General features: G+C 60.8%; 2 protein-coding genes across 3 annotated transcripts in view; one reads left to right on the forward strand and one right to left on the reverse strand.

Annotated features, from left to right (window-relative positions):
- The window catches only part of STX18 (syntaxin 18), an 85,945-nt gene extending 81,776 nt beyond the window's left edge, over window positions 1–4,169 (forward strand). For both annotated transcript variants that reach the window (XM_081131966.1, XM_081131965.1), the window contains exons 10-11: window positions 1,958–2,038; window positions 2,739–4,169. In XM_081131966.1, the coding sequence (XP_080988092.1) occupies window positions 1,958–2,038; window positions 2,739–2,834 (177 nt within the window). In that variant the 3' untranslated portion in view covers window positions 2,835–4,169. The remainder of the gene's footprint in view (window positions 1–1,957; window positions 2,039–2,738) is intronic.
- On the reverse strand, window positions 3,706–23,895 carry NSG1 (neuronal vesicle trafficking associated 1). The gene is made up of 5 exons (XM_081131986.1): window positions 23,744–23,895; window positions 23,261–23,414; window positions 20,085–20,201; window positions 7,937–8,047; window positions 3,706–5,226 (listed from the first exon to the last, which is right to left on the reverse strand). Exons 2-5 carry the CDS (start codon window positions 23,387–23,389, stop codon window positions 5,026–5,028), a joined length of 558 nt encoding a protein of 185 aa, XP_080988112.1. The 5' UTR covers window positions 23,390–23,414; window positions 23,744–23,895; the 3' UTR covers window positions 3,706–5,025.
- Between the last annotated feature and the right edge of the window lie 175 nt (window positions 23,896–24,070).

Raw genomic sequence — 24,070 nt, forward strand, 5'->3', positions numbered from 1 at the left:
AGGGAGGCGTGTGGATCTTGGCTCCGCACACCCTCTGTCAGCAGGGTAGCCCTTCCGAGCTACTTTTCCCCACCTACAAAATGGAGTGGCCCGTGCTGTGAGTTCAGCCATAGCCTGCAGGCCTCATGGGCAGCAGCTTCTTAACCAGACCCACCCTCCCGGAGGCCAGTCCGGGCTCCCTCAGGTGTGCAGCCCCCCGGGAACTGGGGTGGTTCCCTTAAGCGGGCTCCCATGTCCTGTCTGCCCACAATTGTGAAGTTCTTCCAGCCAGTAACTGGCAAGTCTTCACAGACCTTCTAAACGTGCCCTTTGTTTTAGCCTCTGTGGGCTGGGGGAGGGGAGGGCTTGAGAGATGAAACGGCGTCTCTCCACTGTGTTCGACGGGGCTGGTGGGCTCAAGATCGTCCCAGAGCCTCCCTGAAGCCACAGCCAGTCAGGCCGTGAGCGGGCACAGGAAGGGAACAGCAGTGGACGCTCAGGTTTGTGAGCTGCAGGAACTGCTCTGGCAGGTACATGCTGAGCCTTCGCTTAGAAGCCTGAGGGTCCTCAGTCCAGCCGCCTGGCACCACAGTTAAGCCAGGGCGTCCCTCTCAGAACCCAGACCTGTTTGTAGGGGCAGCTCCGCCTGCTGGGAGCTCGGAGACCAAGGGCAGTCATCCGCGGCTCAGTCCCTGGGAACCGTGGCTTTTAGGTGTGGCTGTGACAGGCCTGGTCACATAATGCTGTCTTGGCGCAGCCAGGAGCCGCTGGCAAAGGGAACTCCACCTCGGTGTGTCCTGTGTGCCGGGATGCTGCGTGGTTCTCGTGGTCAGAGTCGTCGGTCATTCTACTCGTCCCACCGTTGCGTACTCGCCTGCACTCTGCCCAGCTGCCGGGGCAACCGGTGCCAGCCAGGAGCTGACCCCTCTCAGGCAGCATCCCCCCGTCCTGCCCCTGGGCCTGCTCCGCACCCCCAGCCTCCAGCACCGGGCAGGCTTTGCAGGGCACAGGGTGGCGCCTCCCCTGGTTCTCGAGTTTCTAGGTCTGGGGGAAGCCAGGTCTGTCAGGTATTCTCACCTTTGTTGCCAGGTTCATGGTAGCTTCTCTCAAGCTGCACTTCCTCGAGGGTGAAAGCAGCAGAGCAGCCTGCCTAGGTCCTGCCTGTGACTGTCCCACTCGCTGCTGGGACCAGACAGCTGAAGGCTGCTTTTCCCTGCAGCCCACACCAGTCAGGCTTCTCCAGAAACCCACGGCTAGTGCACACTCCCCTCCCCCTTCACGTGTCACATTCATGCACACACACACATACACACACTCATACACACCCACACACACTCTCTCTCTCCCCCCCTCCCATGAAGGACAGAGCCGCTGCTGCTCCCAGACTCCAACCCTCACTGGCTGTGCGGTGCCGAGTGCTGCTTAGCCAGGTGCCTGTGGAGACCTGGACCCCGTCTTTCTGAAGCTTTCCAAGTGTTGGGAGTAAATGTTTTGCAAACACCCTGCATCCCATTTTGATTTTTAAGTTTTAGCCTTTTTAGAGATGGTGAGACAGGGCTTGTTTGAGGCTAGCATGTGTCTTGAGCACGTGCACCTGAGGCTGGCTTCTCTGGACTCAGAGTGACTGAGACTGGAGGGAAGCCTGCGGCGAGGGGGTGCAGGCAGCTCTGTGATCAGTGGCTCTTAGGTGTTTATTTGGCAGGTGGACAGGAGAGGCGGCAGGTGGGGGTTGAGGGGGGCAGGCACTGGGGCCCAATCCCATTCTGCCACTGGGTGGCTGTGTGACTTTGAGCAACTTACTAAACTTCTCTGAGCCTTAAGTTCCCTTTTTGTAAAATGGGATGCTGTCTACCTCTCGGGGTGCTGTAAGGATTCCCAGGTTTGTGGGTGTGAACCGGCCCCTGGTGAGCGGCAGGTGCTGTTTGTACAGTGACGTGCGCTCGGGGAGGAGGTGCTCACCTGCCCTGCTTTTCCCTAGGAAGCCGAGATCGACAACATCCACCAGCTAGTGGTGGGGGCCACCGAGAACATCAAGGAAGGCAACGAGGACATCAGAGAGGTGGGTATTCGGGCCCTGAGTCTGATTTGGCACGACACTGAATCAGGCACTAGCATTAGCCTCGCTGGTGGGCTGAGAGCCTTGTGGGGGCCGAGCCCACAAGACCAATCCCGCCACGTGCCGGAAGGTCACGTTCCACCCCTGCCAAGCCCAGGGCCCCACTGTCACCAAGAGGCAGTGCTCACCTCCCTCCAAAAGAGCGTAGGTGCTCTCAGCAAGGGTCTGACCAGCTCCCCAAACCCAGGGGTGGGTTCCACTGGAGAAACTCAGACCCCCAGCAAGGGCCAGAGCCAGGCACTGGATATGGAGACCACCCGTCGACTCTGCTGAGTGGCCCTGTATTCTGAGTGTGGCCTGGGGTTGGGGCTGACATGGGACTGTTCTAAGGCCACTGCCATCGCATTGCAGGGACACCAGCCAGGGCAGCGTGGTGCTCTGAGTCTGCATTCGGTCTCAACCCTGGCACGGGGGCCACCTCTGGGGTGTCAGGTCTCCTGGGACAATCTGCAGGAAAATTCAAGTTAATGGCTGCTACCCCTTTGTCTTCTCACGGGTTTTAAACCCACCTTCTGGTTTGCCTAGTAATTAGCTGTCTGTCCAGGGCAAGCACAGGATGAGCAGTAGTCACCACCGGGGAGGGTGTGCGGTCCTGAGCCTCCGAGGGCCCTGCACCCAGAACCTGGAAATACTCTGTCCCCAGGCCATCAAGAACAATGCAGGCTTCCGCGTGTGGGTGCTGTTCTTCCTGGTGATGTGCTCCTTCTCCCTGCTCTTCCTCGACTGGTACGACAGCTAGTCCTGCCCGCAGGCGGCGTGGCCTCGGCATCGGCTGTGATCCTGACCAGGTTTTACCACAGAGCCATTTGCCGGGCGGGGGTGGGGGCCAGACGGACAACTACACCCCACAAAAGGGACACCCAAACCTGGGGTTTTAAGCCCATTAGTGGCTGAAAAAGAAAAACAATGACCAGAAACTGGAAGTGGTCTGTGTGGGGGTCAGAGGCTGGGTGGGTAGAGAAATAGATGGGTCATTGTGTCTCACTGGAGGCCACCCAGGTCTCCACCAGCTGTCTCAGCTCAGAGGAGGCAGTACCTGCCCTCCCGCGGCCTGACCTCCTGCCTCTGGGCGAAGGAGCTTTCGTGCAGAGGAACGGGCCACGGAGAACTGGGCCTGTCACTCTTGGCTGTGCACCTGACCCCCTAGAAGATGAGAATACCTGTCAGGCCAGCACGGGACACCCGGAGTCACGTATGTCCAAGGAGACACCTGAGAGTGGGTGCGGATGGCCCTGCACTGGTCCTACGACAGGCGTGCTGTACAGACGCTGGGCTGGCAGCCTCAGGGACCCTTGTCTTTATTTGCCAAGAAAATGTCAGCAGTGTGTGAAAGAACTGACAGCCAATAAATCCGTCTACTAGAAAACACAGATGGGCCTGCCCTGACCCCGTGGACTTGTCTACAGATAGATGGGCGCGGGAACCCTTTCGCACATGGTTATCACTGCGTGTGCGCCCCCACTGCTCCACAGCGCGAGTGCCGGCAGTGCACACGCCTGCCGCAGCCACGGCCTGTTTCCCGACACCCAGGAAGAAAACATCGTGTTAGAAGCGCGTTTCAGGAAGCGGGAATGGAGGTGGCCATGATCACCATGCTCGCTCGCAACAAGTCTTGCACTGTTGTCATTTATTTCTGATCTACTAAAAAACAGGGACACTTTCGACACGTCCATCAAAAACAACACATTCAAATAACATGGAAGAAAATGTCTGCGTGTCTTTGTTCTATTTAATCGTCTTACACACTTAGTTTATCTAACTGGCAATTTTGTAAACATATACTTTAATGTCAAGATTCAGGTTGAAACAATTTTCTTACAAAGATTGTGAGTTGAAATGTTGTAACTTGGCTTGCGAGGTGCCGCCCCAGCCCGCCCCCCACCTGCCCCGCCCCCGCCTTTCCCTGCCTGCTTCTTACATCAAAGGAGTTGCATCTGTTTCACAAAATTGAAATTAAAGCAGCCTTGGCTTACCAGCAATTACAGCTTCACTTTCCCACCCAGCTAATTCTTTAAAAACTAACTTGCTAATAGGGCCGTTGGTGCAAATTTATTCAAGGCAGAGGGTAACAGAAGGGCCAGTGGGTCTACATTCCTGGTCAGCCAACAGACCACCTGCAGGGAGACAGTGCTCTGCAGCCTGGGCCCAGGTCACCTCCTTCCAGTGTCCCCTCACCCCCCACGCCGACTCAGGCGACATGCACTCAGCAAACCGTCCTGGCACGACCTGGTGGCACTCACCCGTCGTCCTCTGCACCCTCACCAGCGAGGAGGTGATCGGGGCTGGTGCGGTCAGACGGGTGGGGGGCACAGCTGCCCTGAGCGAAGCGGGCTCGCTCTAGATGTGCTGGGCGCTAGGTCTACAGACAGCAAGGTGGCCTAGAGAGTCAGCTCCAGCCCTGGCCGGTGGCTCGGCTGGAGCATCGTCCTGGGCACCAAAAGGTCGCAGGTTTGATTCCTGGTCAGGGCACATACCCGGGTTGCAGGTTCGACCCCCGTCAGGTCTGGTATGGGAGGCAACCGACCGATGTTTCTGTCTCACATCTATGTCTCTCTTTCTCTCCCTTCTCATCTAAAAATCAAATCATTTCCTCGGGGAGGATTTAAGAGAAGAATTCCACAAATGCACTGTTTATCTGAAACCCAAGCCCCCTGTACATCCAGTGAAAATTTATTTCTGACAGCATCCAATAGATCCAACAAAGCAGCTATATTAAGATCCCTGCCCGTGGAAAGTGGTCGGACGCCCTGAGCAGCCCGACACGCACCGGTTGATGCCCACGGGTGGTCTGCGGCGTTTATTTGCAAAGCAGCGTTAGCAAACAGAAGCAGTTGCACCATAATGAGTAGCCTCTAATTATCGGTAATTATACTTAATGAAGTGTCCCTCAGAGTCCCTTTGTTACCTTCAGGTGGCCCACGCCCATCACACTAGGCCGACTTCTCCGCAGCCTCAGTCTCCTGCTCCGACAGCTTCTCCTCGGACAGCACGGACATCCAGGGGGACACGGAGCGGGTGACGCTCTGCTTGGCCAGGTTGTAGTGGTTCACCACGGCATAGAACTTGTCCGGGGAGTGGGGGTCCTGCTCCGCGTAGTAGGCCGCCAGGCCGTTGGGGATGCACTGGGTGTTCTGAAAGACAGGGGGCTGCTGAGCCGCGCTCGGCGGGAGGGGCCGGCGGGCGCCTCGGGTGAGCTCCTGCCGGGGCGCGGCTGTGACCCCGCCGTCTCCCCAGGACCGGGGGGTGGGGGGGGGGTACGTGGGCTCCCCGGGCGCGGCACCGAGCAGCAGGCCTCTGACTTCACCAAGAACCCTAATGTTTGTCATGTATTTTTTAAATACATCCTTATGATTTGAGGGAGAGGAAGGAGAGGGAGAGAGAGATGGAAACCTCAGTGACGAGTCACTGACCAACTGCCTCCTGCTCGCCCCCTACCGGGGATCAGCCCGCAGCCCGGCGGGCCCTGGCGGGAATCCAGCCTCCATCTCCTGGGTCATAGGTCAATGCTCAGCCGCTGAGCCACGCCCGGCCAGGCAGTCGTCACATATTTTAAATATGGAAAACGGAACTTGTGACGTCTACCAGAAATAAAACATTCAAACATGGGAGGGAGGGAAGAGGGGCTTCCTGCATTCTCCTGTGGTAATGGGGGTTCTGCAGCAACTCCCCCCAGGGTGTCGGGCAGCCCTCAGAGATCCGGGGTAAAGGCCCTGGTAGGTCTGGTGCCAGGGTATGGCACATACACAAACATGCAAAAGGGGGGAGGCTTGCTCCAATGCTCTCCCTCCCCTTCCTCCAGCTGTAGCCAAGGGCGGTGAGATTTGGACCAGCAGCTCCCAGCCCCCTAGCTGGTTCTCCAGAAAGGACCCCCCATCAGATGCCAGTGGAAAATGCCAGAGTCCCAAGATGCAGCTGTGGAAGTCTCGGGACTGACCACATCCCCAGGGCGGCTGTGCGCCAGCCTCGCCAGGACCAGGTCACCCGGCAGACTGGCCTTGCAGGATGGGGCGGCTGTTTCAGTCTGCCCCTCCCCCAGGCTCGGGGAGTGAGCCTGAAAGGAAGCCCCAGAGGCCCCTGGGGGGGCTGCTGTCCTGGTATCTGTGAGCAGTCTGTCTGGTTGGGGACTTGGCTGTCCTCTGTGCATCAGGCGCCCTTCGGGTCACTGCTCCTGTGAAATCTTTGCCCCTCTCTCTCCATGATGGGAGCCCCGGAGTCACCCAGCTCTGGACCAGTCCACACCTCTTGCCGTCCCGCCTCCCAGATACCTTCCCGTCTGACGTCCCAAGTCTCCCCTGTCTGTGCCCAGCACACGACCAGTCCAGACCCTCATCTCTTCCTGGTCCAGAGCAGCTGCCTTCCAGGTCACCTGCTTCCTGTCACTCACTTCCAGCCTCCAGCCTCCCCAGGCCACTGAGGGACCACCCATCACTTCCCCTCCTCCAGGGACGTTTGCCTGGCAGGCAGCCTGGCCACAGCCAGCTCACCTCCCACTGCCACCCAGCACCCCCTCCCGTCCTGCAGTCGCCAGTGTGTGCTGCTCCCCCACCCCCTGGTTCAGCCCTGCAGCGTCTGTCCGCTCCCCGGCTCGCTGGGTCCAGGCCAGCCGTCCCCTGCTCGAAGCCCCCAGGCCTCTGCGTCGGCTTCCTCCAAACCAGGAGGCTCTGAGCCTCCAGGCAGTGAACGCAGCCGGCCCAGGATGCGCTTCCCCAGGAGCCTGCACGGCTCCCTCCCGGGCCTACAGGCCTTGCTCAAGCCTGCCCCCACCTGCTTTGCTTTTCCAGCGCTTACACCCCTCCAACCCAGCAGACAGCTGGCTTCACCCTGCTTTGGAGAATCGGAGCCCCACAGGGCGGGCTCCTTACCTGGTGGGCCGCTGTGTTCCAGCCCCTGGGGCAGCAGCCACCAGCACGTGGCCGGCAGGGAAGGCGGCCGGGGTACAGGCTGGCGTGTGGGAGCCCTACGTCCAGCACACAGCGTGAAGAGGGGACAAGGGCGGGGGCCAGGAACGTGGGCCAGCCTCGCCTGCTAACTTGGCAAGGGCCCTGTGCCCCTCAGTCAGTGACTCCCAGACCTAGTCGCCTCGGGCAGACCAGGCCCGCCCGTGCACGTGCTCAGTGCCAAGACAGCTGGGCGCTCCTGCTGCAACGTCAGCAACCCAACCCTGGAAACGATGGCGTGTCCCCTGCACAACGGCCCTGAGAAGTCCGGGACCGAACGTGGGGCCCAGAGCCTGGGAGCAGGAGCCGGCCCGGCCAGCGCACCGGCTCCCCCGGCCTCGCCTGCTCACCGCGTGCGCTGCCTTATCTCCCGCCTCCCGCCCTGTCCGTGCTGCGTGCCACACACGGCGTCGTGGAACGCGCCACACCAGCCACGGGAGCGTCCACGAGCATGGGCCACGGCGCGGCGCTGCCTTATCTCCCGCCTCCCGCCCTGTCCGTGCTGCGTGCCACACGCGGCGTCGTGGAACGAGGTGCCACACCAGCCACGGGAGCGTCCACGAGCACGGGCCACGGCGTGGCAGGCGGGCGGGACACTCGGTCCGACGGGACATGGTCAGGAGCGTGGTCTGTGTGCCAGCCCCGCTCCCAGAGCCCCGCGTGGCCGTGGCAGCCCCCCCCTGGGCCTCAGCTTCCCCGCACGCCCTCCACTTCTGCGGGGCCGCCGTACCCGTACCCGAGGGTCCTCCCAGGAGTTTCCTCCCTCAGGTCCCGCCCGCCCACAGGAACCTTTCCCAGGGACCCCTCGCCAGCCTGGCTTCAGCCCTCAAGAGCTTGTCCCTCAGGTGCCGTGAGGTCAAGTGAGACAGGTGCAGCGGTGCCCCCGGGCCGGGGGGCGCTTTACCTTGAGGATGAACCCGTCGGGGCAGAGGCGTTCATACTTGTACACCTTGTAGACCACCAGGAAGACGACGCAGGTGAGGAAGGCCAGGGCGACGAAGACCAGCACGGAGACCTGCGGGCAGAGGCAAGGCGTCAGGGCGGCCGGGGTCCCCGTGCCAGGGCAGGCAGACGCAGACGCATGCACATGCGTGCACACACACAGATGCACGCACGGGCACAGTCACACGGGCACACAGTCACACACACGGGCGGGCACATGCACACACACGTGCACACCAGCCTGCGCCGAGACTCTGGAAGGAGACTCAGAAGCAGGGCACCCGGGAGGCCTCCGGGGACGAGCAGCCAGCAGAGTCATTTCCACTGGACTTTTCATACCATTTTCATTTTCATCAGATTCCTACCTCACTGTTATTTTATAAACGAGCTATTTTTAGTCTTGAGGCCCTTTGAGAGCTCCGGGCACAAATACGATCAAGCCTCACGGACACTGGGGCATGTGACTGATGGCTGCCCATCTGACTGCTGCCAGTCACCCAGGTGAAGCAGCAGCCACCAGCTGCTCGGCTGTTCCACGGTCTCCTGAGGCCTGGCACCAGCTCTGCCCTGGAGCGGGACCGTGAGCAGGAGGGGCAGACCTGGGCCCCGCCCCCTCCGCCCTCCACAGTGTCCTGCGCGCTCGGTTGGTGTCTGTCCCTCCCACAGAGGCAGGCTCCGCCAGCACAGGGACTCCGCTTCCTTCAACGCTGCAGGCCAAGTGCCCAGCCTGGCACACAGCATGTGCTCGGCTAACACTTGCAGATAAGTACGTAACGATGTGTGGGGAGAGCACAGAGGTGGAAGGTCCCCCCAGCTGGAGGGCGTGGGGCCTGGGGGACACAATGACCCTGGCTCTGGGCCTTGCAGGTGCTCACTGTCAGGGCTGTCTCCCTCTCAGGGCCAGAGAAGCTCCAGTCTGGACAGACTGCATTGCACGTGGAGCCCGTGCCTGGCACTGGGAGACTGACAGGATGGAACCACGGCTGGATCAGGTTAAAAAGTCCACGGGGAAGGTGCCGCCCGGTTCCCGTGGCAGGGACACAGCCACCTGGCCTGGAACAGCCCAGGGAGAGTGCAGAGGGAGCTGAGCCTGAGGCCGGGTGACAAAGGAGGTCAGGTTGTCCAGAAAGGGGAGGGGGCAGTGGTGCCAGGGGGAGCAGCTGAGCAGGCCCATGGCTCTCCAGCCAGAGCAAGAACCCTGCTGGCCAGGTGTGGAGGGGCGGGAGGGGCAAGCGGGTGAGGTCCCAACACAGCCCAGCAGCCAAGCTCTAAGTCACTCAGCTCCCGGGCGCCCAGGCTCCTGCCTGCGAACGACAGTGAGGGGACCCAGCGCCCAGGCTCGCGGGTGGGCCAAGGACTCACTGCAGCCCTGCCAAGGACAGCACCTGGGTGCGGCGGGAAGGGGGCATCGGCCCTCCTCCTGCAGCTGTCACCGGACTTTCCCACACTCGGGCCGCACAGCTGGGGGGCGCAGAGCTGGGCTCTCAGCCGGGCGCGCAGCCTCCCGCAAGCCTGCCACCGGCCCCGCGAGCCCCCTCCCCACGCTCCCTGCCGGGGGCCCAGCCCCTGCTGCAGCCCGTGGGCATCGAGGGGTCTCCGCGGACTAGAGCAGCAGGGCTGCCTCTCGGGGGGCCTGTGGGGGGGCAGGTGTATTAAACGGAAGCCCCTCCTGCGCAGCCCTCGTGACCGTTACTGCGAGAGGGGGTCCCCAGCACAGGACCGGTGACGCCCTGTTAGAACTCAGTCTCCACCAAACCTTAGCAGCGCGAATCCAACGCCACACTGAAAGGACCCAGTGGCACTCATGCCGGGGAGGCAAGGATGGTTCAACACCCACAAATCAATCAACGGGAAACATTAACAAAATTCAACACCCATTTATGATTTAAAAAGCTCTCTGGAAAAGCGGGTACAGAGGGAACTTAGCTCCGCACACAGCAAAGGTCACCTGTGACGCGCCCACAGCCGGCACCACACTCAACAGTGAAAAGCGAAAGCTGTCCCTCTGAGGTCAGGCACAAGGACGCCCACGCGGGCCGCTTTTATTCAGCACAGTCCCCAACCCCGGCCAGGGCAGCCGGGCAGGAACGCGGGGTAAGGGGCACCCGGGTGGGAAGCGGGAACGAAGACCGTCCCCACCTGAGGACGACCTGACGCTGTACAAAGAAACCTCCCAGACGCCACCCAACGGCGGTGGGAACTCACCGACTCGGTTAAGCCGCAGGACGCGCCCGGGGGAAATAAGCGGTCAAAGGTGCGAACCTCCAGGACAGGTGCCCCCACTCCTCGAAAGTTCGCTTTACTCAGCTCCGCTTTTACGAAAGACCTACCTGGTGCCCGTCTTCAGGAACCAGAAGAAACCCAAAGAGGATTTTCACTTTTATGAAAGAAGGTGAGGAGCCAAACAGCATCCGGCGCTGTGAGATGATGCAGCCGGGGCTCCGCTGAGCTCCCTCCCGGAGCTGCACTGTCCCCGCACCCAGAGCCCCAGCACCCAACCTCTCAGCACCCAGCGTCCCAGCACCCAGAGCCCCAGCACCCAGCCTCTCAGGACCCAGCATCCCAGCACCCAGCCTCTCAGGACCCACCCTCTCAGAACCCAGCGTCCCAGCACCCAGCCTCTCAGGACCCAGCATCCCAGCACCCAGCCTCTCAGGACCCACCCTCTCAGAACCCAGCGTCCCAGCACCCAGCCTCTCAGGACCCAGCATCCCAGCACCCAGCCTCTCAGCACCCAGCCTCCCAGCCTCTCAGCACCCAGCGTCCCAGCACCCAGAGCCCCAGCATCCAGCCTCTCAGGACCCAGCATCCCAGCACCCAGCCTCTCAGGACCCACCCTCTCAGAGCCCAGCGTCCCAGCACCCAGCCTCTCAGGACCCAGCATCCCAGCACCCAGCCTCTCAGCACCCAGCCTCCCAGCACCCAGCCTCTCAGCACCCAGCATCCCAGCACCCAGCCTCTCAGAACCCAGCGTCCCAGCACCCAGCCTCTCAGAACCCAGCATCCCAGCACCCAGCCTCTCAGCACCCAGCTGTCCCAGCACCCAGTCTCTCAGCACCCAGCTACCTCAGCACCTAGCATCTCAGCACCCAGAGTCTCAGCACCCAGCTACCTCAGCACCTAGCATCTCAGCACTCAACACCCAGAGTCTCAGCACCCAGCTACCTCAGCACCTAGCATCTCAGCACCCAGAGTCTCAGCACCCAGCTACCTCAGCACCTAGCATCTCAGCACTCAACACCCAGAGTCTCAGCACCCAGCTACCTCAGCACCTAGCATCTCAGCACCCAGAGTCTCAGCACCCAGCTACCTCAGCACCTAGCATCTCAGCACTCAACACCCAGAGTCTCAGCACCCAGCTACCTCAGCACCTAGCATCTCAGCACCCAGCATCTCAGCACCCAATGTCTCAGCACCCAGCCTCTCAGCACCCAGGGTCTCAGCACCCACCATCGAAACTTTGAACTGAGCCTGAGCATCTGGGCTTCATCTCGACTTACTCTGCCCCCATCGGCCAGGTGTGTCTACGCCACCGGGAAAGCCCAAGGGCTCGGGAGGGTGTCATGTTTAGCACAAACCTGAATGTAATTAGCATTTCAGTTCCAATGAACGAAATAAAGACACTGTACGAGCACTGAATTTGGGGTCTGGGGACCCTCAACACTTTTCCTTATAAATTAATAGTAACCGCTTTGCGCCACGTCCGCTCAGAGGCTGCACAGGACCCGTCCCCAGATGGCGGGAAACCGGTGTGAGACCTGGGACGTGACGGACGCAGGGTGACTACCGTTCGTGACACCACACTGAGTATCTGAAACCTGCTAAGAGATCTGAAAAGTGCTCATCACAAGGAAAAAACGGGCAACTGAGGTGACAGACGTCAGACTTACTGTGGCGATCGTTTCGCACACGTACGAACACAATCATCACGCCGCACGTCGGGAGCTGGCATAATGCTTTATGTCAATTACAGCTCCACCCAAAAGAACCCCAGAATCCGATCTCCAGCCCTGGCGAGGGCGTCCTTAGCCCTGTCCCCTGAACTGGGAAGCCTCGTGGAGTTTGCCCCTATCACCCCGTCTGCTTAGGTTTAAAAAGAACCCCAGCTCTCCACGGGCTGCGGGAACCACTTCCTCAGGCCTCTGCCCTGGCACCTGGCACCTGGCCTGGGCCCTCCACCAGGATTCCCAGCCTGACGGCCGGGCTCAGAACCGAGAAATGAGGATGTGAAGTCCCTGGGACAGTCGAGGGGGAAAGGCAAAGAAATGAAGCCCCGGAGAGTCAGCAGGAGGCAACTGCGTGGCAGAGCCCTCCCCGCAGCCTGCGGCCCGGCTCCCTCCCTGGCTTCTACACACCCCGGGGCTGGGAAATGCTGCGGGAAGACAAGCGGGTGTGCACTCATCCCGTGGCGTGGTGTCCCCCATGGCTATCGTGCCTGAGGGGAGAGCCACAGGCCTTTCCAGAAGGATCCCAACGGGCCTGGAACTGGATCCCGGCTCTGCCACCCGCCTGCTGGGTCAGCCTGACTGACAGGTCACCTGCATCTCTCACCTCTGAAGGGGGAACACCTCCTCAGAGGACACAACGCATCCTGCAGAAGGGGACAGGACCCAGTGACAGGTCCCTGTGGGCCACGCCAGCAGTGGGAAGCCAGACGTTCCCGGGCAATGCAGGGTCCCGGAGACAGCTGCCCCTCTGTGACCACCAGCATTTCTCTTGGCGCTGGGATGGGGGAGGGGCCGCCGTTGGCTGAGGGCAGGCGTTCGCCATGGATTACGGGGCAGGAGGACACTCCACACGACCCGACTCCGCGCCACTTCCGAGCAGCTCTCAGGGACGCTCTGGCAGGAGGCACTGGGGTGAGTGCAGCTGTGCTACGGGGTTTGCGCTCACTCCCCGTGTCCCCAGGCTGTGGCCTCCCCGGGGCTCAGGCCCAGGCCCAGGCGGCACTGCTGTGGGCAGGGGGCTTTACGGGAGGGTGGGGGGAGGGGTTCCACATGCCTATGCCATCCATATCCTTGGCAGCCCGGCGAAGCCTATAAATCCTTCTCAGAATCCTGCTTAAAATGCGTAAGACACTAAACACAGGACTATAAAAAAACCAATTATGTTGAAATACTATCATCAAAATGTTGCAAATATGCAGATTTGTTATGTGTGCGTGTGTGTGCGTGTATATTATATATATATATATATATATATATGTAATATACACTTTATTATTAACATACCAAACAACAAGATCTTATAAATACTGTGATTTCAAAGCAACGATGAGGGTAAACAGGTCCCAAGACCTTGGCAGGAACCGCCGTGCGATTCACCACCACCTGTGATTCGACTGGTGACGGTCACTGGTGTTACTACGCTCCCGAGTTTACCGCCTACAGGAGAAAGCGGAACCACATGGGCGCTGCGAACTGTCAGGCGCTGCTGAAGGAAATTAAACACGGCCCCAGCAAACAGAAAGACATCTGCGTCTGCGGACTGGAAGACGTAACACGGTTAAGACGGAATACTTCCCAAGCTCCCTGCAGATTCCATGCAGTCCCATCAAAATCCCAGCAGCCTTTTTTGCAGAAATGGAAATTTCAAGGGATCCCAAATAGCCAAAAAAATCTTGCAAATATAGAAAGGGTGGGAGGACTCACCCTTCCCAATTTCAGAACTTACTACAAAACTGCAGTAACCAAAACAGTGTGGTCCTGGCATAAAAACAGCCATAAAAAGCAGTGGCGTAGAACAGAGTCCAGAGTAAAACCACGTGTCCTTGGTCAAACGGTTTTCATACGGGTGCCAAGTCCATCTGATGGGGCAAGAACAGTCTCCTCAACAGAGGGTGCTGGTACCTACCCGCAAAAGAACGGACCTGAACCCTTACCTCACACCACATACAGAAATTAACCCAAAGTGGAATAAAGACCTGAATCCAAAAGCTAAAGCCACAAAACTCTTAGGGAAAAACATAAGAATTAAAGACTTAAGGACTTAAATCAGGCGTTTCTCCAAAGAAGACACGCATGTGGCCACCAGCCACAGGGAAAAGCGCCGTGAGGGGGATGCCCATCCCGAGGGCACTACGACAGCTGTGATGAAACACAGGAGTAAGTCCCAGGGCAGGTGAGGGTGGAGGAACCGGGAGCCCCCACCTCGCCGGTGAGAAGGTAAATGGTCCCGCTGCTCTGGAAAACCAGGTCCCCAACATGTTAAACGTGAAAGTAGCACGTGAAGGAAAAATTCCGCTCCCGGGACATACCTGAAAACAAAAACCTGTACACAAATGTCGACCACAGCACTAGTCACACCACCCAAAATGCGGAAACAACCCACGTGTCCACCAGCAGATGACAGATAAATGGCGGCCGGTCCTTGCAATGGAATATTACTCGGCCATGAAAAGGAATGGAGAGCCGACACCCGATTTGACGTGAAGGGGCCTTGAAGACAGGATGCTGAGTGAGAGAAGCGGTCACAAAGGCCACATCCGCATGGTTCCATTCCTATGAACTGTCCGAGCAGGGAACTCAGATGCAGAACACAGATTAGTGGCTGCTTGGGGCTGGGAAGGGGGAACAGTGGTGATGGCCAGACAGCACTGCAAATGTACTAAAGGTCACTGAATTGAACACTTCTAAGTGGTACATTGTATGTTATGTGTATTTTACCACAATATTTAAAAATGGGCAGGAGGCGGGAGGCACAGGCTGAGTGGGGCAGGGTCAGGACGAGACTGTGAGCCTGAGCCAGAGCCACCCTGCCCAGGGGCAAGAGGGGGTCTCCGGTGTTTTCTGGAAAGAACATCCAGGAATGGAGAGCAAATAGGATCTGGGCCTTAAAGTGAATGTTACAAGGAGTTTGTGAGAAAGGGACCATGTGTCCTAGGTGCTCGGGACAGTCCTGGCCAACAGCTCCTGCCCGGGCATCCCAAAGGCACTGTGTCCACTGTGCTCAGCCTGCCCCCGTCTGGACCACGTAGCTCACGAGGGTCCTGGCCCCCAAGCCAGCCCTCTGAAGGTCCCCACGCGCCGGAGTGAGGAAGCACCCTGCTCATAGATGAGGGGCTCAGCAGCCGGGGAACGTGCTATGTTCCAGTCTGCTCTTTCTGACAGGGGGTCTCCTCTCCTGGGGGCCTCCCAGAAGTGACTGCCCCGTGTTTACAGCACTAAATAGTGTAGGTGACCCACCCAAAAGTGAACACAGACACCCCCTCCCAAGATGGCTCAACCCACTCATCTGTCTGGATGAAGCCCCCACTCAACAGCTGGGCCAGAAAATGTGGACTCTGCACCCTCAGAACTGGCCGAGTCCTGCAGACGCTCAGCGGAGGTTCGGGGTGTCCAGCTGTACCTCCAGGGGCTCCGGGCACCAGAGCCCAGAAAATGCTGTCACTGCTCATGAACACTTAAGAGATGCGTCTTGAACATACCCGCATTACCCGAGAGCGTGCTCAAGGTCACTGAGGACGTGAGGAAAAGATGCGAACCACCCAGACCAAAGGGTGCATAGGGTCCCCGTCGAGGGCCAACAGCAGGGACCATGTGCACCAGCGTGGTCTCTCCTTCTAGAACATTCTCCCGCTCTGTGCTGACCGTGAAAAACATTCACACAAGGCCAACCTCAGAATCTCATGGAAGCCCAGAAGGTGACAAGGCGGGGGGCAGGGGGGTTGCTCACCCAGCCCCGTCACTCAGAGAACGAGGGCGTGGGGACCCCGGGGTGTCAGCAGCTCCTCACTCACGGCAACCACAAAGCACGAAGGGGCTGGCGGAGCCCTGCCGGGGCCGCCTTCAATCTGCCCCGTTATGGCCTCACATTGTCCAGGACGGGAGAGGGGTGAGCAGCAGCCCCAGTGTCACCCCAACACGCTGGTCCGCATGGGTAAGTCCAAACGAACAATCAAAAAACATTTATTCTGGCCCTGGCTGGTTTGGTCAGTGGTTAGAGCATCACCCTTCGGACTGAAGGGACCCAGGTTCGATTCCAGCCAAGGCCATGTATCTCGGTTGCAGGCGGATCCCCGGCCCTGGTCGGGGAGCTGTGGGAGGCAACCAATCAATGTGTCTCTTTCACATCGATGTTTCTCTGTCTGTTCTCACTTCCATTCCCTCTGAAAAGCAATGGAAAAAATGTTTATTCTGGGCAAAAATACACCTCCAATTTATGAAACAACGCTTTTCTGGCTGCCACGGAAGCCTCGACAGCTGCCCGCCGCTGGGGGCCGTGTCCTGCAATCCCAGAGTGGCTGAGTCTTGGGAAGCACTGTCCCCCGTCAGCAGTTACCTAGCAACCAGCCTAGCAACCTGGTGGCTGGGAGATTAATCCCCGAGTGATCACCAGAGAGTAACGTCCAAAAGGACATCTCGGCTTGAGGATGCTGTTCGGAGGTGACACAGGCCAGGCTCAAAGTGGCGCTGCTCCTAAAGTGCACAATTTAGGGACAAGGGACAGCATTCACCTGTTGCTTCAGCAGCTGAAGGCAGTTTCATTCCTGAGATGCACACGGAGACGGAGAGAACAGAGGGGCCAGCTGAGGACACGCAGGGTGTGACCACAGGATGAGGGAAACGAGGAGGGAGACCTGCTGCCCCAGTGTCAGAAAAAGCCCCCACCTCGGCTGGCTGCAGCCCCTCCCGGGAGTGCCTCAGAGATGCCAGAAACAATCACAATAAAAGCCCAAGAGAACATTCTGGAAGAGCAAATCCTCAGCATTTCCAGGGGCCTCTGGCCCTCCTGAGCTGCTCTGACCTGGGGCCAGGACACCCCCCCTCACAGGGGCCACTGGAGAGCCTGTTGCAGTGCACACACCCGGGGGCCAGGTCCCCGTCAGATGACCCTCCTGGCAGGTGCGCAGGGAGTGGCCGGGTAAACAGCCCTGTGCCCTGTGCCCCTGTGCAGAGGCCCCGGAGCAAAGGCAGGCGGTGCCCCTCAGGATGCAGGTCATTCACCTGTGCGAGCCCCGCCCAGGGGCCTCCCGATCCAACTGGCCACTCCCTGACTGTGTGACCCTGGGCGGGTCACCTGCCTCACTGGGTGAAAAATGATAACACCTGTTAAGGGCTTACCCCCTTGCCAGGCCCAGAGAGAGGGCTCTCTCGGGAGCTGCCACTGAACCCAACCCATGAGGGCCTGGATGCCTCACCCAGCACCCATACTCCAGGCCGAGGCCTGTTAGTCACCAGGGATGACCAGGCTGTGACTGTGTTTGGCACCAGAGGGGAGGCGTCTGGGAGCCGTTGTCCTGCCAGGCGCCAAGGGGCCAAGGGTAAGCCTGCACCAGGAGTCCCTGTGCCTCCGTTTCTGGCTGATGTCGTCTCAGGGGACACTATGCCCTGATCCCCTCTCCCAGGTCCCTAACTCAGGGCCAGGGGCCTTCGCTTCAAGGGCCACCACTGACCTCGCCAGTGCCCTGGGCACGGGCCTCACACCAGGAGAGAGGCATAGGCCGGGAAGAGCCCCACAGATGAGGGAGCGGGGGAGAGGGGGCAGGACACCATGACGGGAGGAGATGAAAGGTGCTCACACTGGGAGGACTGGAACGTGGGCCACCACCCATCCGAAGGCGCGGAGGACAGTGGCTGTTCTGTGGGGCTCGAGGTCGGAAGGGTTTCAAGTCAGCAGAGGGGAACGGTTCCTAGAGTGGAACAGTCAGCCCACAGGGCGGCCTGGGGTGGGAGCCCCCCTGTGAACTCGAGCTCCAGCAAAAGCTTGTGACCTCAGGTGTCCCAGCCAAGGGCAGGCTGCCTGGATTCAGTCTTTCTGCCTCAGTTTCCCTCCACTGAGGGAACGGTGCACACTTCAGGAGGTTTTTATGAGGATTGAGTGAAGTAATACGTTAGCAAACGACCCAGAGTGTGGCTCATGGGAGAGCTCCATAAACCTTAGATGGTGTTACTGCCTCACTACAAGGGGCAGTGGGAACAGCAGAGGCTGAGCTTAATCCCAGAGGCTTCCTGGAGGAGGTGGTACCTAAGCTGGCCCTGGAGATGTGTGGGGTGTGGGAGTTGGAAGGTGAGGCCCATGGGGAGGCGTGTGTGGCAGGAGGTTGGTGGGCAGGTCCTGGCCTTGCAGGCAGGGAGTTGTGGGGAGCAGCCCAGCCCCCTGCCAGGGACCACCTGGGACTCCACAGCTTCATCTGTGAAAGGGGCTAGAGACACCCCCTCAGGGTGGCTGTGAATCGTAAGGGGCTGCAGGGGCTGAGCGCCTGAACACGCCTGGACTGCTCACAGGCGAGGCTGGGCTCCCTGCACCGACCGCACACATCGCCTCCTTAACGCCCCAGAGGTGGGAGCAGAGGAGGCAGGTTCTACCACCACAGGGGGTCCCCTGGGACAGGCACAGGCCTTCTGAGCCCAGACTCTGGGCAACAAGAGCCAGGTAACCACCCAGAGGCCCAGCTGTGGCTGCAGAGAGCCCTGGTGGTTCAGGTGCGTCACCTATGCCCCAAACAAGAGACCTGGGGACCTGCACCAGGTGAATGTCAGGAAAAGCACAAGTGAAGGACACAGAGCTAGGGGACCACTTGGCGCCCAGGGGACAGTCACCAGATGAAGGGGTAGCCACCCAAGTTCCCCATGTGCCCTGCCCTGTGGACCTAACACGCAGCCCTGGGAGGGGCAACAGTCAAACCAGGGATGGGAAACCCAGACCGATTCAGGTATCCAGGTGGTGTCCCACCATGGGAGTGGTGGCTGTTGTGACCTTCAAATTGAGGTCACTTCTGCCTCAACCAGGAGACATCCCAGGGCACAGCCGGAGCAGGAGGTGAGGCTGAGCCCACTGGCCAGAGGGAAAGAGGGGTGCTGACCTCGGCTCAATGTCACCTGGTCCCGGCCATGGGTGACCACCACAGCCAAGCCAGCAGCTGTCAGGGCATCAGCCCCGATGCCCTCCTTAGGCCCCCAGCAGGAACCTCGGCCGCAGACCGCTGTGTGCCCCAGCTTCCCCGTCTGCAGAATGGACGGAACTAACAGCACTTAGCCCAGGGAGGGCTGTAGGAGGCTGAGAGAAGCTAACGTGAGGAAACACCCCCTCCCCCGGCGACCCTGATGGGGCCCGTGGGCCAGGCAGGCCTCCGAGGGGATTTTCTCCAGCACCGCGGGGTGGCGTGGAGCAACGGGAAGCGGGGGGGATTGAAGATCGCGCCCTGGCTTCCCCACTCACCCACAAAGCTCCCCACCTCCTCGGGCTTCGCTCTCACCTACTAACCAACCCCCAGGGCTGCTGTGGAGCTGGGACAGGGCTCCGTGTGCAAGCACGTGGACACTGTAGGTGCGGGTGCACCCAGCATGAGCAGAGAGCTCGCCCGTCCACATCCATGAGAGCCACCAAGGCCGCTCTTAGGGCCTGGCGCTCCTTTCAGCCTGGGTGATGGCCACCGTTTCACTACCTCTCCCAAAGAGCAAGTTTCCAGAAGGTCAGAACCCTAACCTGTTCCTCAAGCAGCACAGCGGTCTGCACCCTCAGAGCACCCCAGCCCAGTGAGGACCCACCGTTCAGCAGCTGTGCCTCCGCAAAAAACCCTCCAGAGCAATGCCTCCCTCCCCGAAGTGGGCACATCCGGACGGCCAGCCAAGCCTCGCCCTCCACGCAGTGTTGGGGGTGGCACTGAGGGCGGACACAAGGGCTGTGGACCCAGGCCCTGCTGAATAGAGCTGTGACCACTCTGTGCCTCAACTTATGCATCTGCAAAATGGGTCATGCTGGCAGCACCGCCCTGATGGGGGGATTGGGTAGGTGAACGGACGCTAGTAAGGGGCACAGACCTGTGTCACGCAGGCAGTAAGGGTGACAATTGCCCTCTGACACTGTCTGTTTCCTTCCTGGGACTGTGAGGTCAAGATTCTCACATTTGCTCATGGTTTTCGTGTTTATGACCTTTGTCTGAAAGTTTAGGGGTGGGTTCCCCTGTTGTTCAAACTACGTAATACGTGATCATTTGGGAACACGAGGAAGTGAAGACGTTTTTCAAACCACCAGGTGGTTTGGCACAGCTGGGATTAGCCCAGACCAGTGGTGTCCCATCCTGTCCCAGGCCCTGCCCAGGTCATCTCCGGGGCTCAGGACCCCTCCCAAGGTCCAGCAGCACCTCGCCCGCCCCCAGGGCCACTCACCTTGAACCTCTCAGACATGCTCTCGGTGACGCTGACGGTGAACTCGGCTATCTTGTGGACGCGCCCCTTGCCCTTCTTGCGGTCAGGTTCATAGTCAGTCTTAGTTTTCACGACCACCTTGCCCAGGAAACAGAAGCAAACGCCCGGTCAGTGGGCAGCCAGGCGCACTGCCCAGAGGGCGAGCAGGAGGGCGCTCGGGGCCAGTTGCCACCTCGTCGGGAAGCGCTTCACAAGAACGGGACAGCCACCACTGACGGCAATCTCCTCGGTGCCCGACTCGCAGAGGAATTACCATTAAGGATCCTGACAGCGGCCCCGGAGGGGCGTGTGGTCAACTGAGGGGCAGGGGGGTGAGCACTGGCCGAGGCCACACAGCAGTGGGCGTGGCTGCCAGGACTCAGTGGCTCCTGGCTCCGGACGCAGGGCCCGTCCACCCGGAGCCCTTCCCTGGCCCGGGGCGCGGGGGCCTCTGGTCTGTGCTCATCCTTAGGGGGAGCCCCAGGTAACTCGAGAGGAGGTCTGAGCGGCTCTTCCCCTCCAGGATTAGCGAGCAGCAGGCACCAGCCTTCAAGGAATCCGATCTTGGGTCCGTCCCTGTCTGACCCCACCATCCTCTCTACTGAGGCGGACATATGTCTTTACAACCAGGAAATCTGTCCTGCCTCATCCCACGCAAACCCTTCCCCACTCCCACGCCAGCCTCGGAGGAAGCCCTAACCCCCTCGGGCGCTCAGTTTGCTCACCTGCCCGCCCTCACCACGCCCTGTTGCCAGGGACCCTTACTTCTGACCCTGACGGGTGAGGGGGCATCAGGAGCAGTGTCGGGTGTCACACGTCCCTGATCCCCAAGCCCCCACTCCCAGGGCAGGAGCCGGGAAAATCCCATCCAGTCGGATGGTCAACCCCGGGCAGGCGGCTGGAAGGGCTCTCAGGCTAAGCTGGGACCCTGGGACCCGTCTCAGGGGGAAAGTGGCCCATGCTGTGTGTCACTGGAAAACGACCACCAGGACCACATCCCCTGTGACCACGCTCCTGCTGTCCCTCCTCCCTCCTTCCACACAGACGAAGGTCGTGCTGAGCATGACAGCCTGGGTGCCCACCCCAGGAGGCGCCGTCTCGGACATGCTGTCTGTCTGACATCCCAGCCATGCCTGACTAGCTGTGACCTTGAGCACACACCTGGCCACTGGAAGCTCAGTGTCCTCGCCTACATCTCAGGGGGACTCCAGGGAACCTCAGCCCCGTGGGGACCAGTCAGCATTCCTTCGGCCGGAGCTCAATCTGTACCTGCCACTACCAGGCTAGTCCCTGAACTCCCTGTGCCTCCATTTCCACACCTGTCAAGTGGGATAATAGTGGCAATTACCTCATGACATCAGCAGAGTGGAACACACAGACCAGAGCTGGGCAGTCAGCATTCAACTCACGTCAGGACAGGTGACATCACCTCCCTGAACCCTGGCTGTGAGCAGCACGTTGCCGCTGCTGGGTTCAGAGGTCTTGTCTGAGAGACGTCTGGCTCCAGCAGGCAGAGCAGGGGGCCCAGCCAGGAGCATCCAGAGGGCTGTGGGCCTTTAGCCCAGTACCCTTGGGCACGTCCCGTCTGTAACTCTCTGAGACTCAGTGTCCTCACCTCTGATCTCAGAAATCTTTGAGACCAACCCTCAGTCCTGCTAGAATTCCTATCTCTGGGTCATCCCTGCCAGTTGCCCCCTTTATCTGAACCTGCTCAGAGATGGGAGGCTCATTACCTTTCAGCTGCCTAGGCTACCCCGTTGGTTGGCCAGGGGGACCTGCCTGCCTGAACTCCAAGCCAACTGTGCCAGAGGGTCCTGGAATGGAACAGACCGAGGGAGAAAGAGGGCCCGGCTGAAGGAGGGGGCCACCTGACAGGACTGCCTCAGGCACGGTGTTCCTGGCGCACAGGCCACCACCCTGGGGTGAGGGGGGGCAGCGGGACCAGGCTGTGCTAGCCCGGCAGGGGTGATGCCTAGACGGGGACAGGGAACTCAGAAGCTGAGGCCGGAGGCAGCCCAGCCCTCCTGCGAGGCTCTCCTGGGCCATCAGTGCACCTGGAGGCCCAGGTGCACAGGTAAGACCAGCCGATCTTCCTTTCCTGACCTGGAAGACCTGTGCCAGCCCCTGCCCAACAGACAATACAGCTGGGCATCGGCCCACCTCTCAGAGGGCCCACCAGGCAGCAAAGGAATGGTCTGGAAGGGAAGGGCCCCCCACAGGAATAGCCCCCGTCCCCATGGCCATCACCAACATGCCCACAAAAACAACCAAGCCCAAGCCAGACCTCCTCCCCAGGGACTGACACAGTAAATGCAGATGTACTTTGCTGGGAACAGAATGTGCTCACCCCTGGCCCTGGCGGTGGCGGTGGCAGTGGCCAGGGTGGTTTTAAGCAGCAGCAAGGTGGTGAGGATGGATACTGGTTTGATATTTCAGGTTGTGTTTTACAACTGTGTAGACTTCTAAACACCGTATTTACCTTTTTAAGTGTTAAATCCTGAAAATATTATCCCCAATGGATGCAAAAGACAGGATTGTTTAAATCCAGAAAAAAAGAACAGAGAAAAACTCTTGGGGGTTGTCCCCAGCTACGGTGACACTGGGGAGCCAGGAGCACATATTTGGAGGTTTCACAAAAGGAACAAAGGAGGCGGCTGGGTGCAGGAGCCACAGCCTGCAGCATCCACAGCCAGCCTGGGGGGGCGGCGGGGAGCGGGGCTCCAGCCCCCGGGAGGGGCCCCTGGCCCGGGACACGGCCTCCCCTCCGCCAGGGGGCAAATCCGCGGAAACGGGGCCACCTCGGAAGGCGCGAGGGTCCGCGGCGCCAGCGCTCACCCCAGACCCGGAGCTCCGGGCACCGTGGGGGGGCTGGGGGGCAGCTGGGGGTCCGGGGACATCTCTCCGACAAGACTCCCAGGAAAATCAAGACGGGCCCTTCCCCCTTTCCCGGCGCGTCCCGTCGTCTGCACGAAGCTGTCCCCTCGGGCCCCCGAGTCACCCGACCCAGAATGCCCCGTCCCGGGGGGCTGGGGGTCCTCCCGCCCGCCGGGCCCGCCCCACTTCGCGTCCCCGGTGCACGAGGCGGGTTTCTTTTGTTGCGGCCGCCGCCCGAGATTCGGGGGTGCGCCGCCGGCAGCGCGGGGTGCGGGGCCCCTCACCTTCTCCGGGGGCGGGAACTGCAGCTGATTGACATCGAGGGGCGTCATGAGGGGGATGGTGTCGAAGCCGTCCTCCAGCAGCGCCTGCTTGGGGCCCTTCTCCGCGAAATTGTTCCCCAACTTCACCATGGTTCCGGGGGACCCGAGGCCGCGCCTGCGGAGGGAGGGGGCCCGGCGGGCGGGCGTCACCCCGAGCAGGACGCACCGCGGGCCCCGGCGCGCCCGCTCCCGCCTCCTCCGGGGGGGCACGGGCCGGGCGGGGGCGGCGGTCACGGGCCGGGGGGGGCCGGGGGGGGTCGTTACAGATTCCGGCCGCGCTGGGCGAAGGCGCAGGGGCGCCCGCGGGGTGGGCGCGCGTCCCGGTCCCGGCGCCGCTCCGCCCGGAGACCCCCGCGCGCCCGCCCGGGAGACCAGCGGCCCCGGAGCGCGCTCGGGGGGAAGGGCTCGGCCCCGGCCCCGGCCCCGGCCCCCGCCCGCACTCACCCGCGCCCGGCTCCGGCAGGTCTGGGCTCCGGCGGGTCTGGGCTCCGGCGCGCTCCGAGCCTCCGCGCCCGCGCTCTGCGTGCGGCAACGGCGGAGGCGGCGCCGCGCGGCCGCGGGAGCGAGGATTGGGCTCGGCGGCCCCTCCCCCCTCCTCCTTCCCCCCCCCCCCCCCCCCCCCCGGCTCCCTTCCTGCCGCTCCCGGGGGCTAACGTGCGCCCGCGAGTGCGCGAGTGGCAGCGGCGCCCCCGCCTTGACGCAGCGCGCGCCCGGCGCACAAAGGAGCTCGGGGCGGGCGGGAGCGGGGCGCTCCCCGGGGACCCCAGCTGC

The sequence above is a fragment of the Miniopterus schreibersii genome (genome assembly GCF_964146895.1).
Source record: "Miniopterus schreibersii genome assembly, chromosome: 1".
In the NCBI taxonomy this organism is placed as follows: Eukaryota; Metazoa; Chordata; class Mammalia; order Chiroptera; family Miniopteridae; genus Miniopterus; species Miniopterus schreibersii.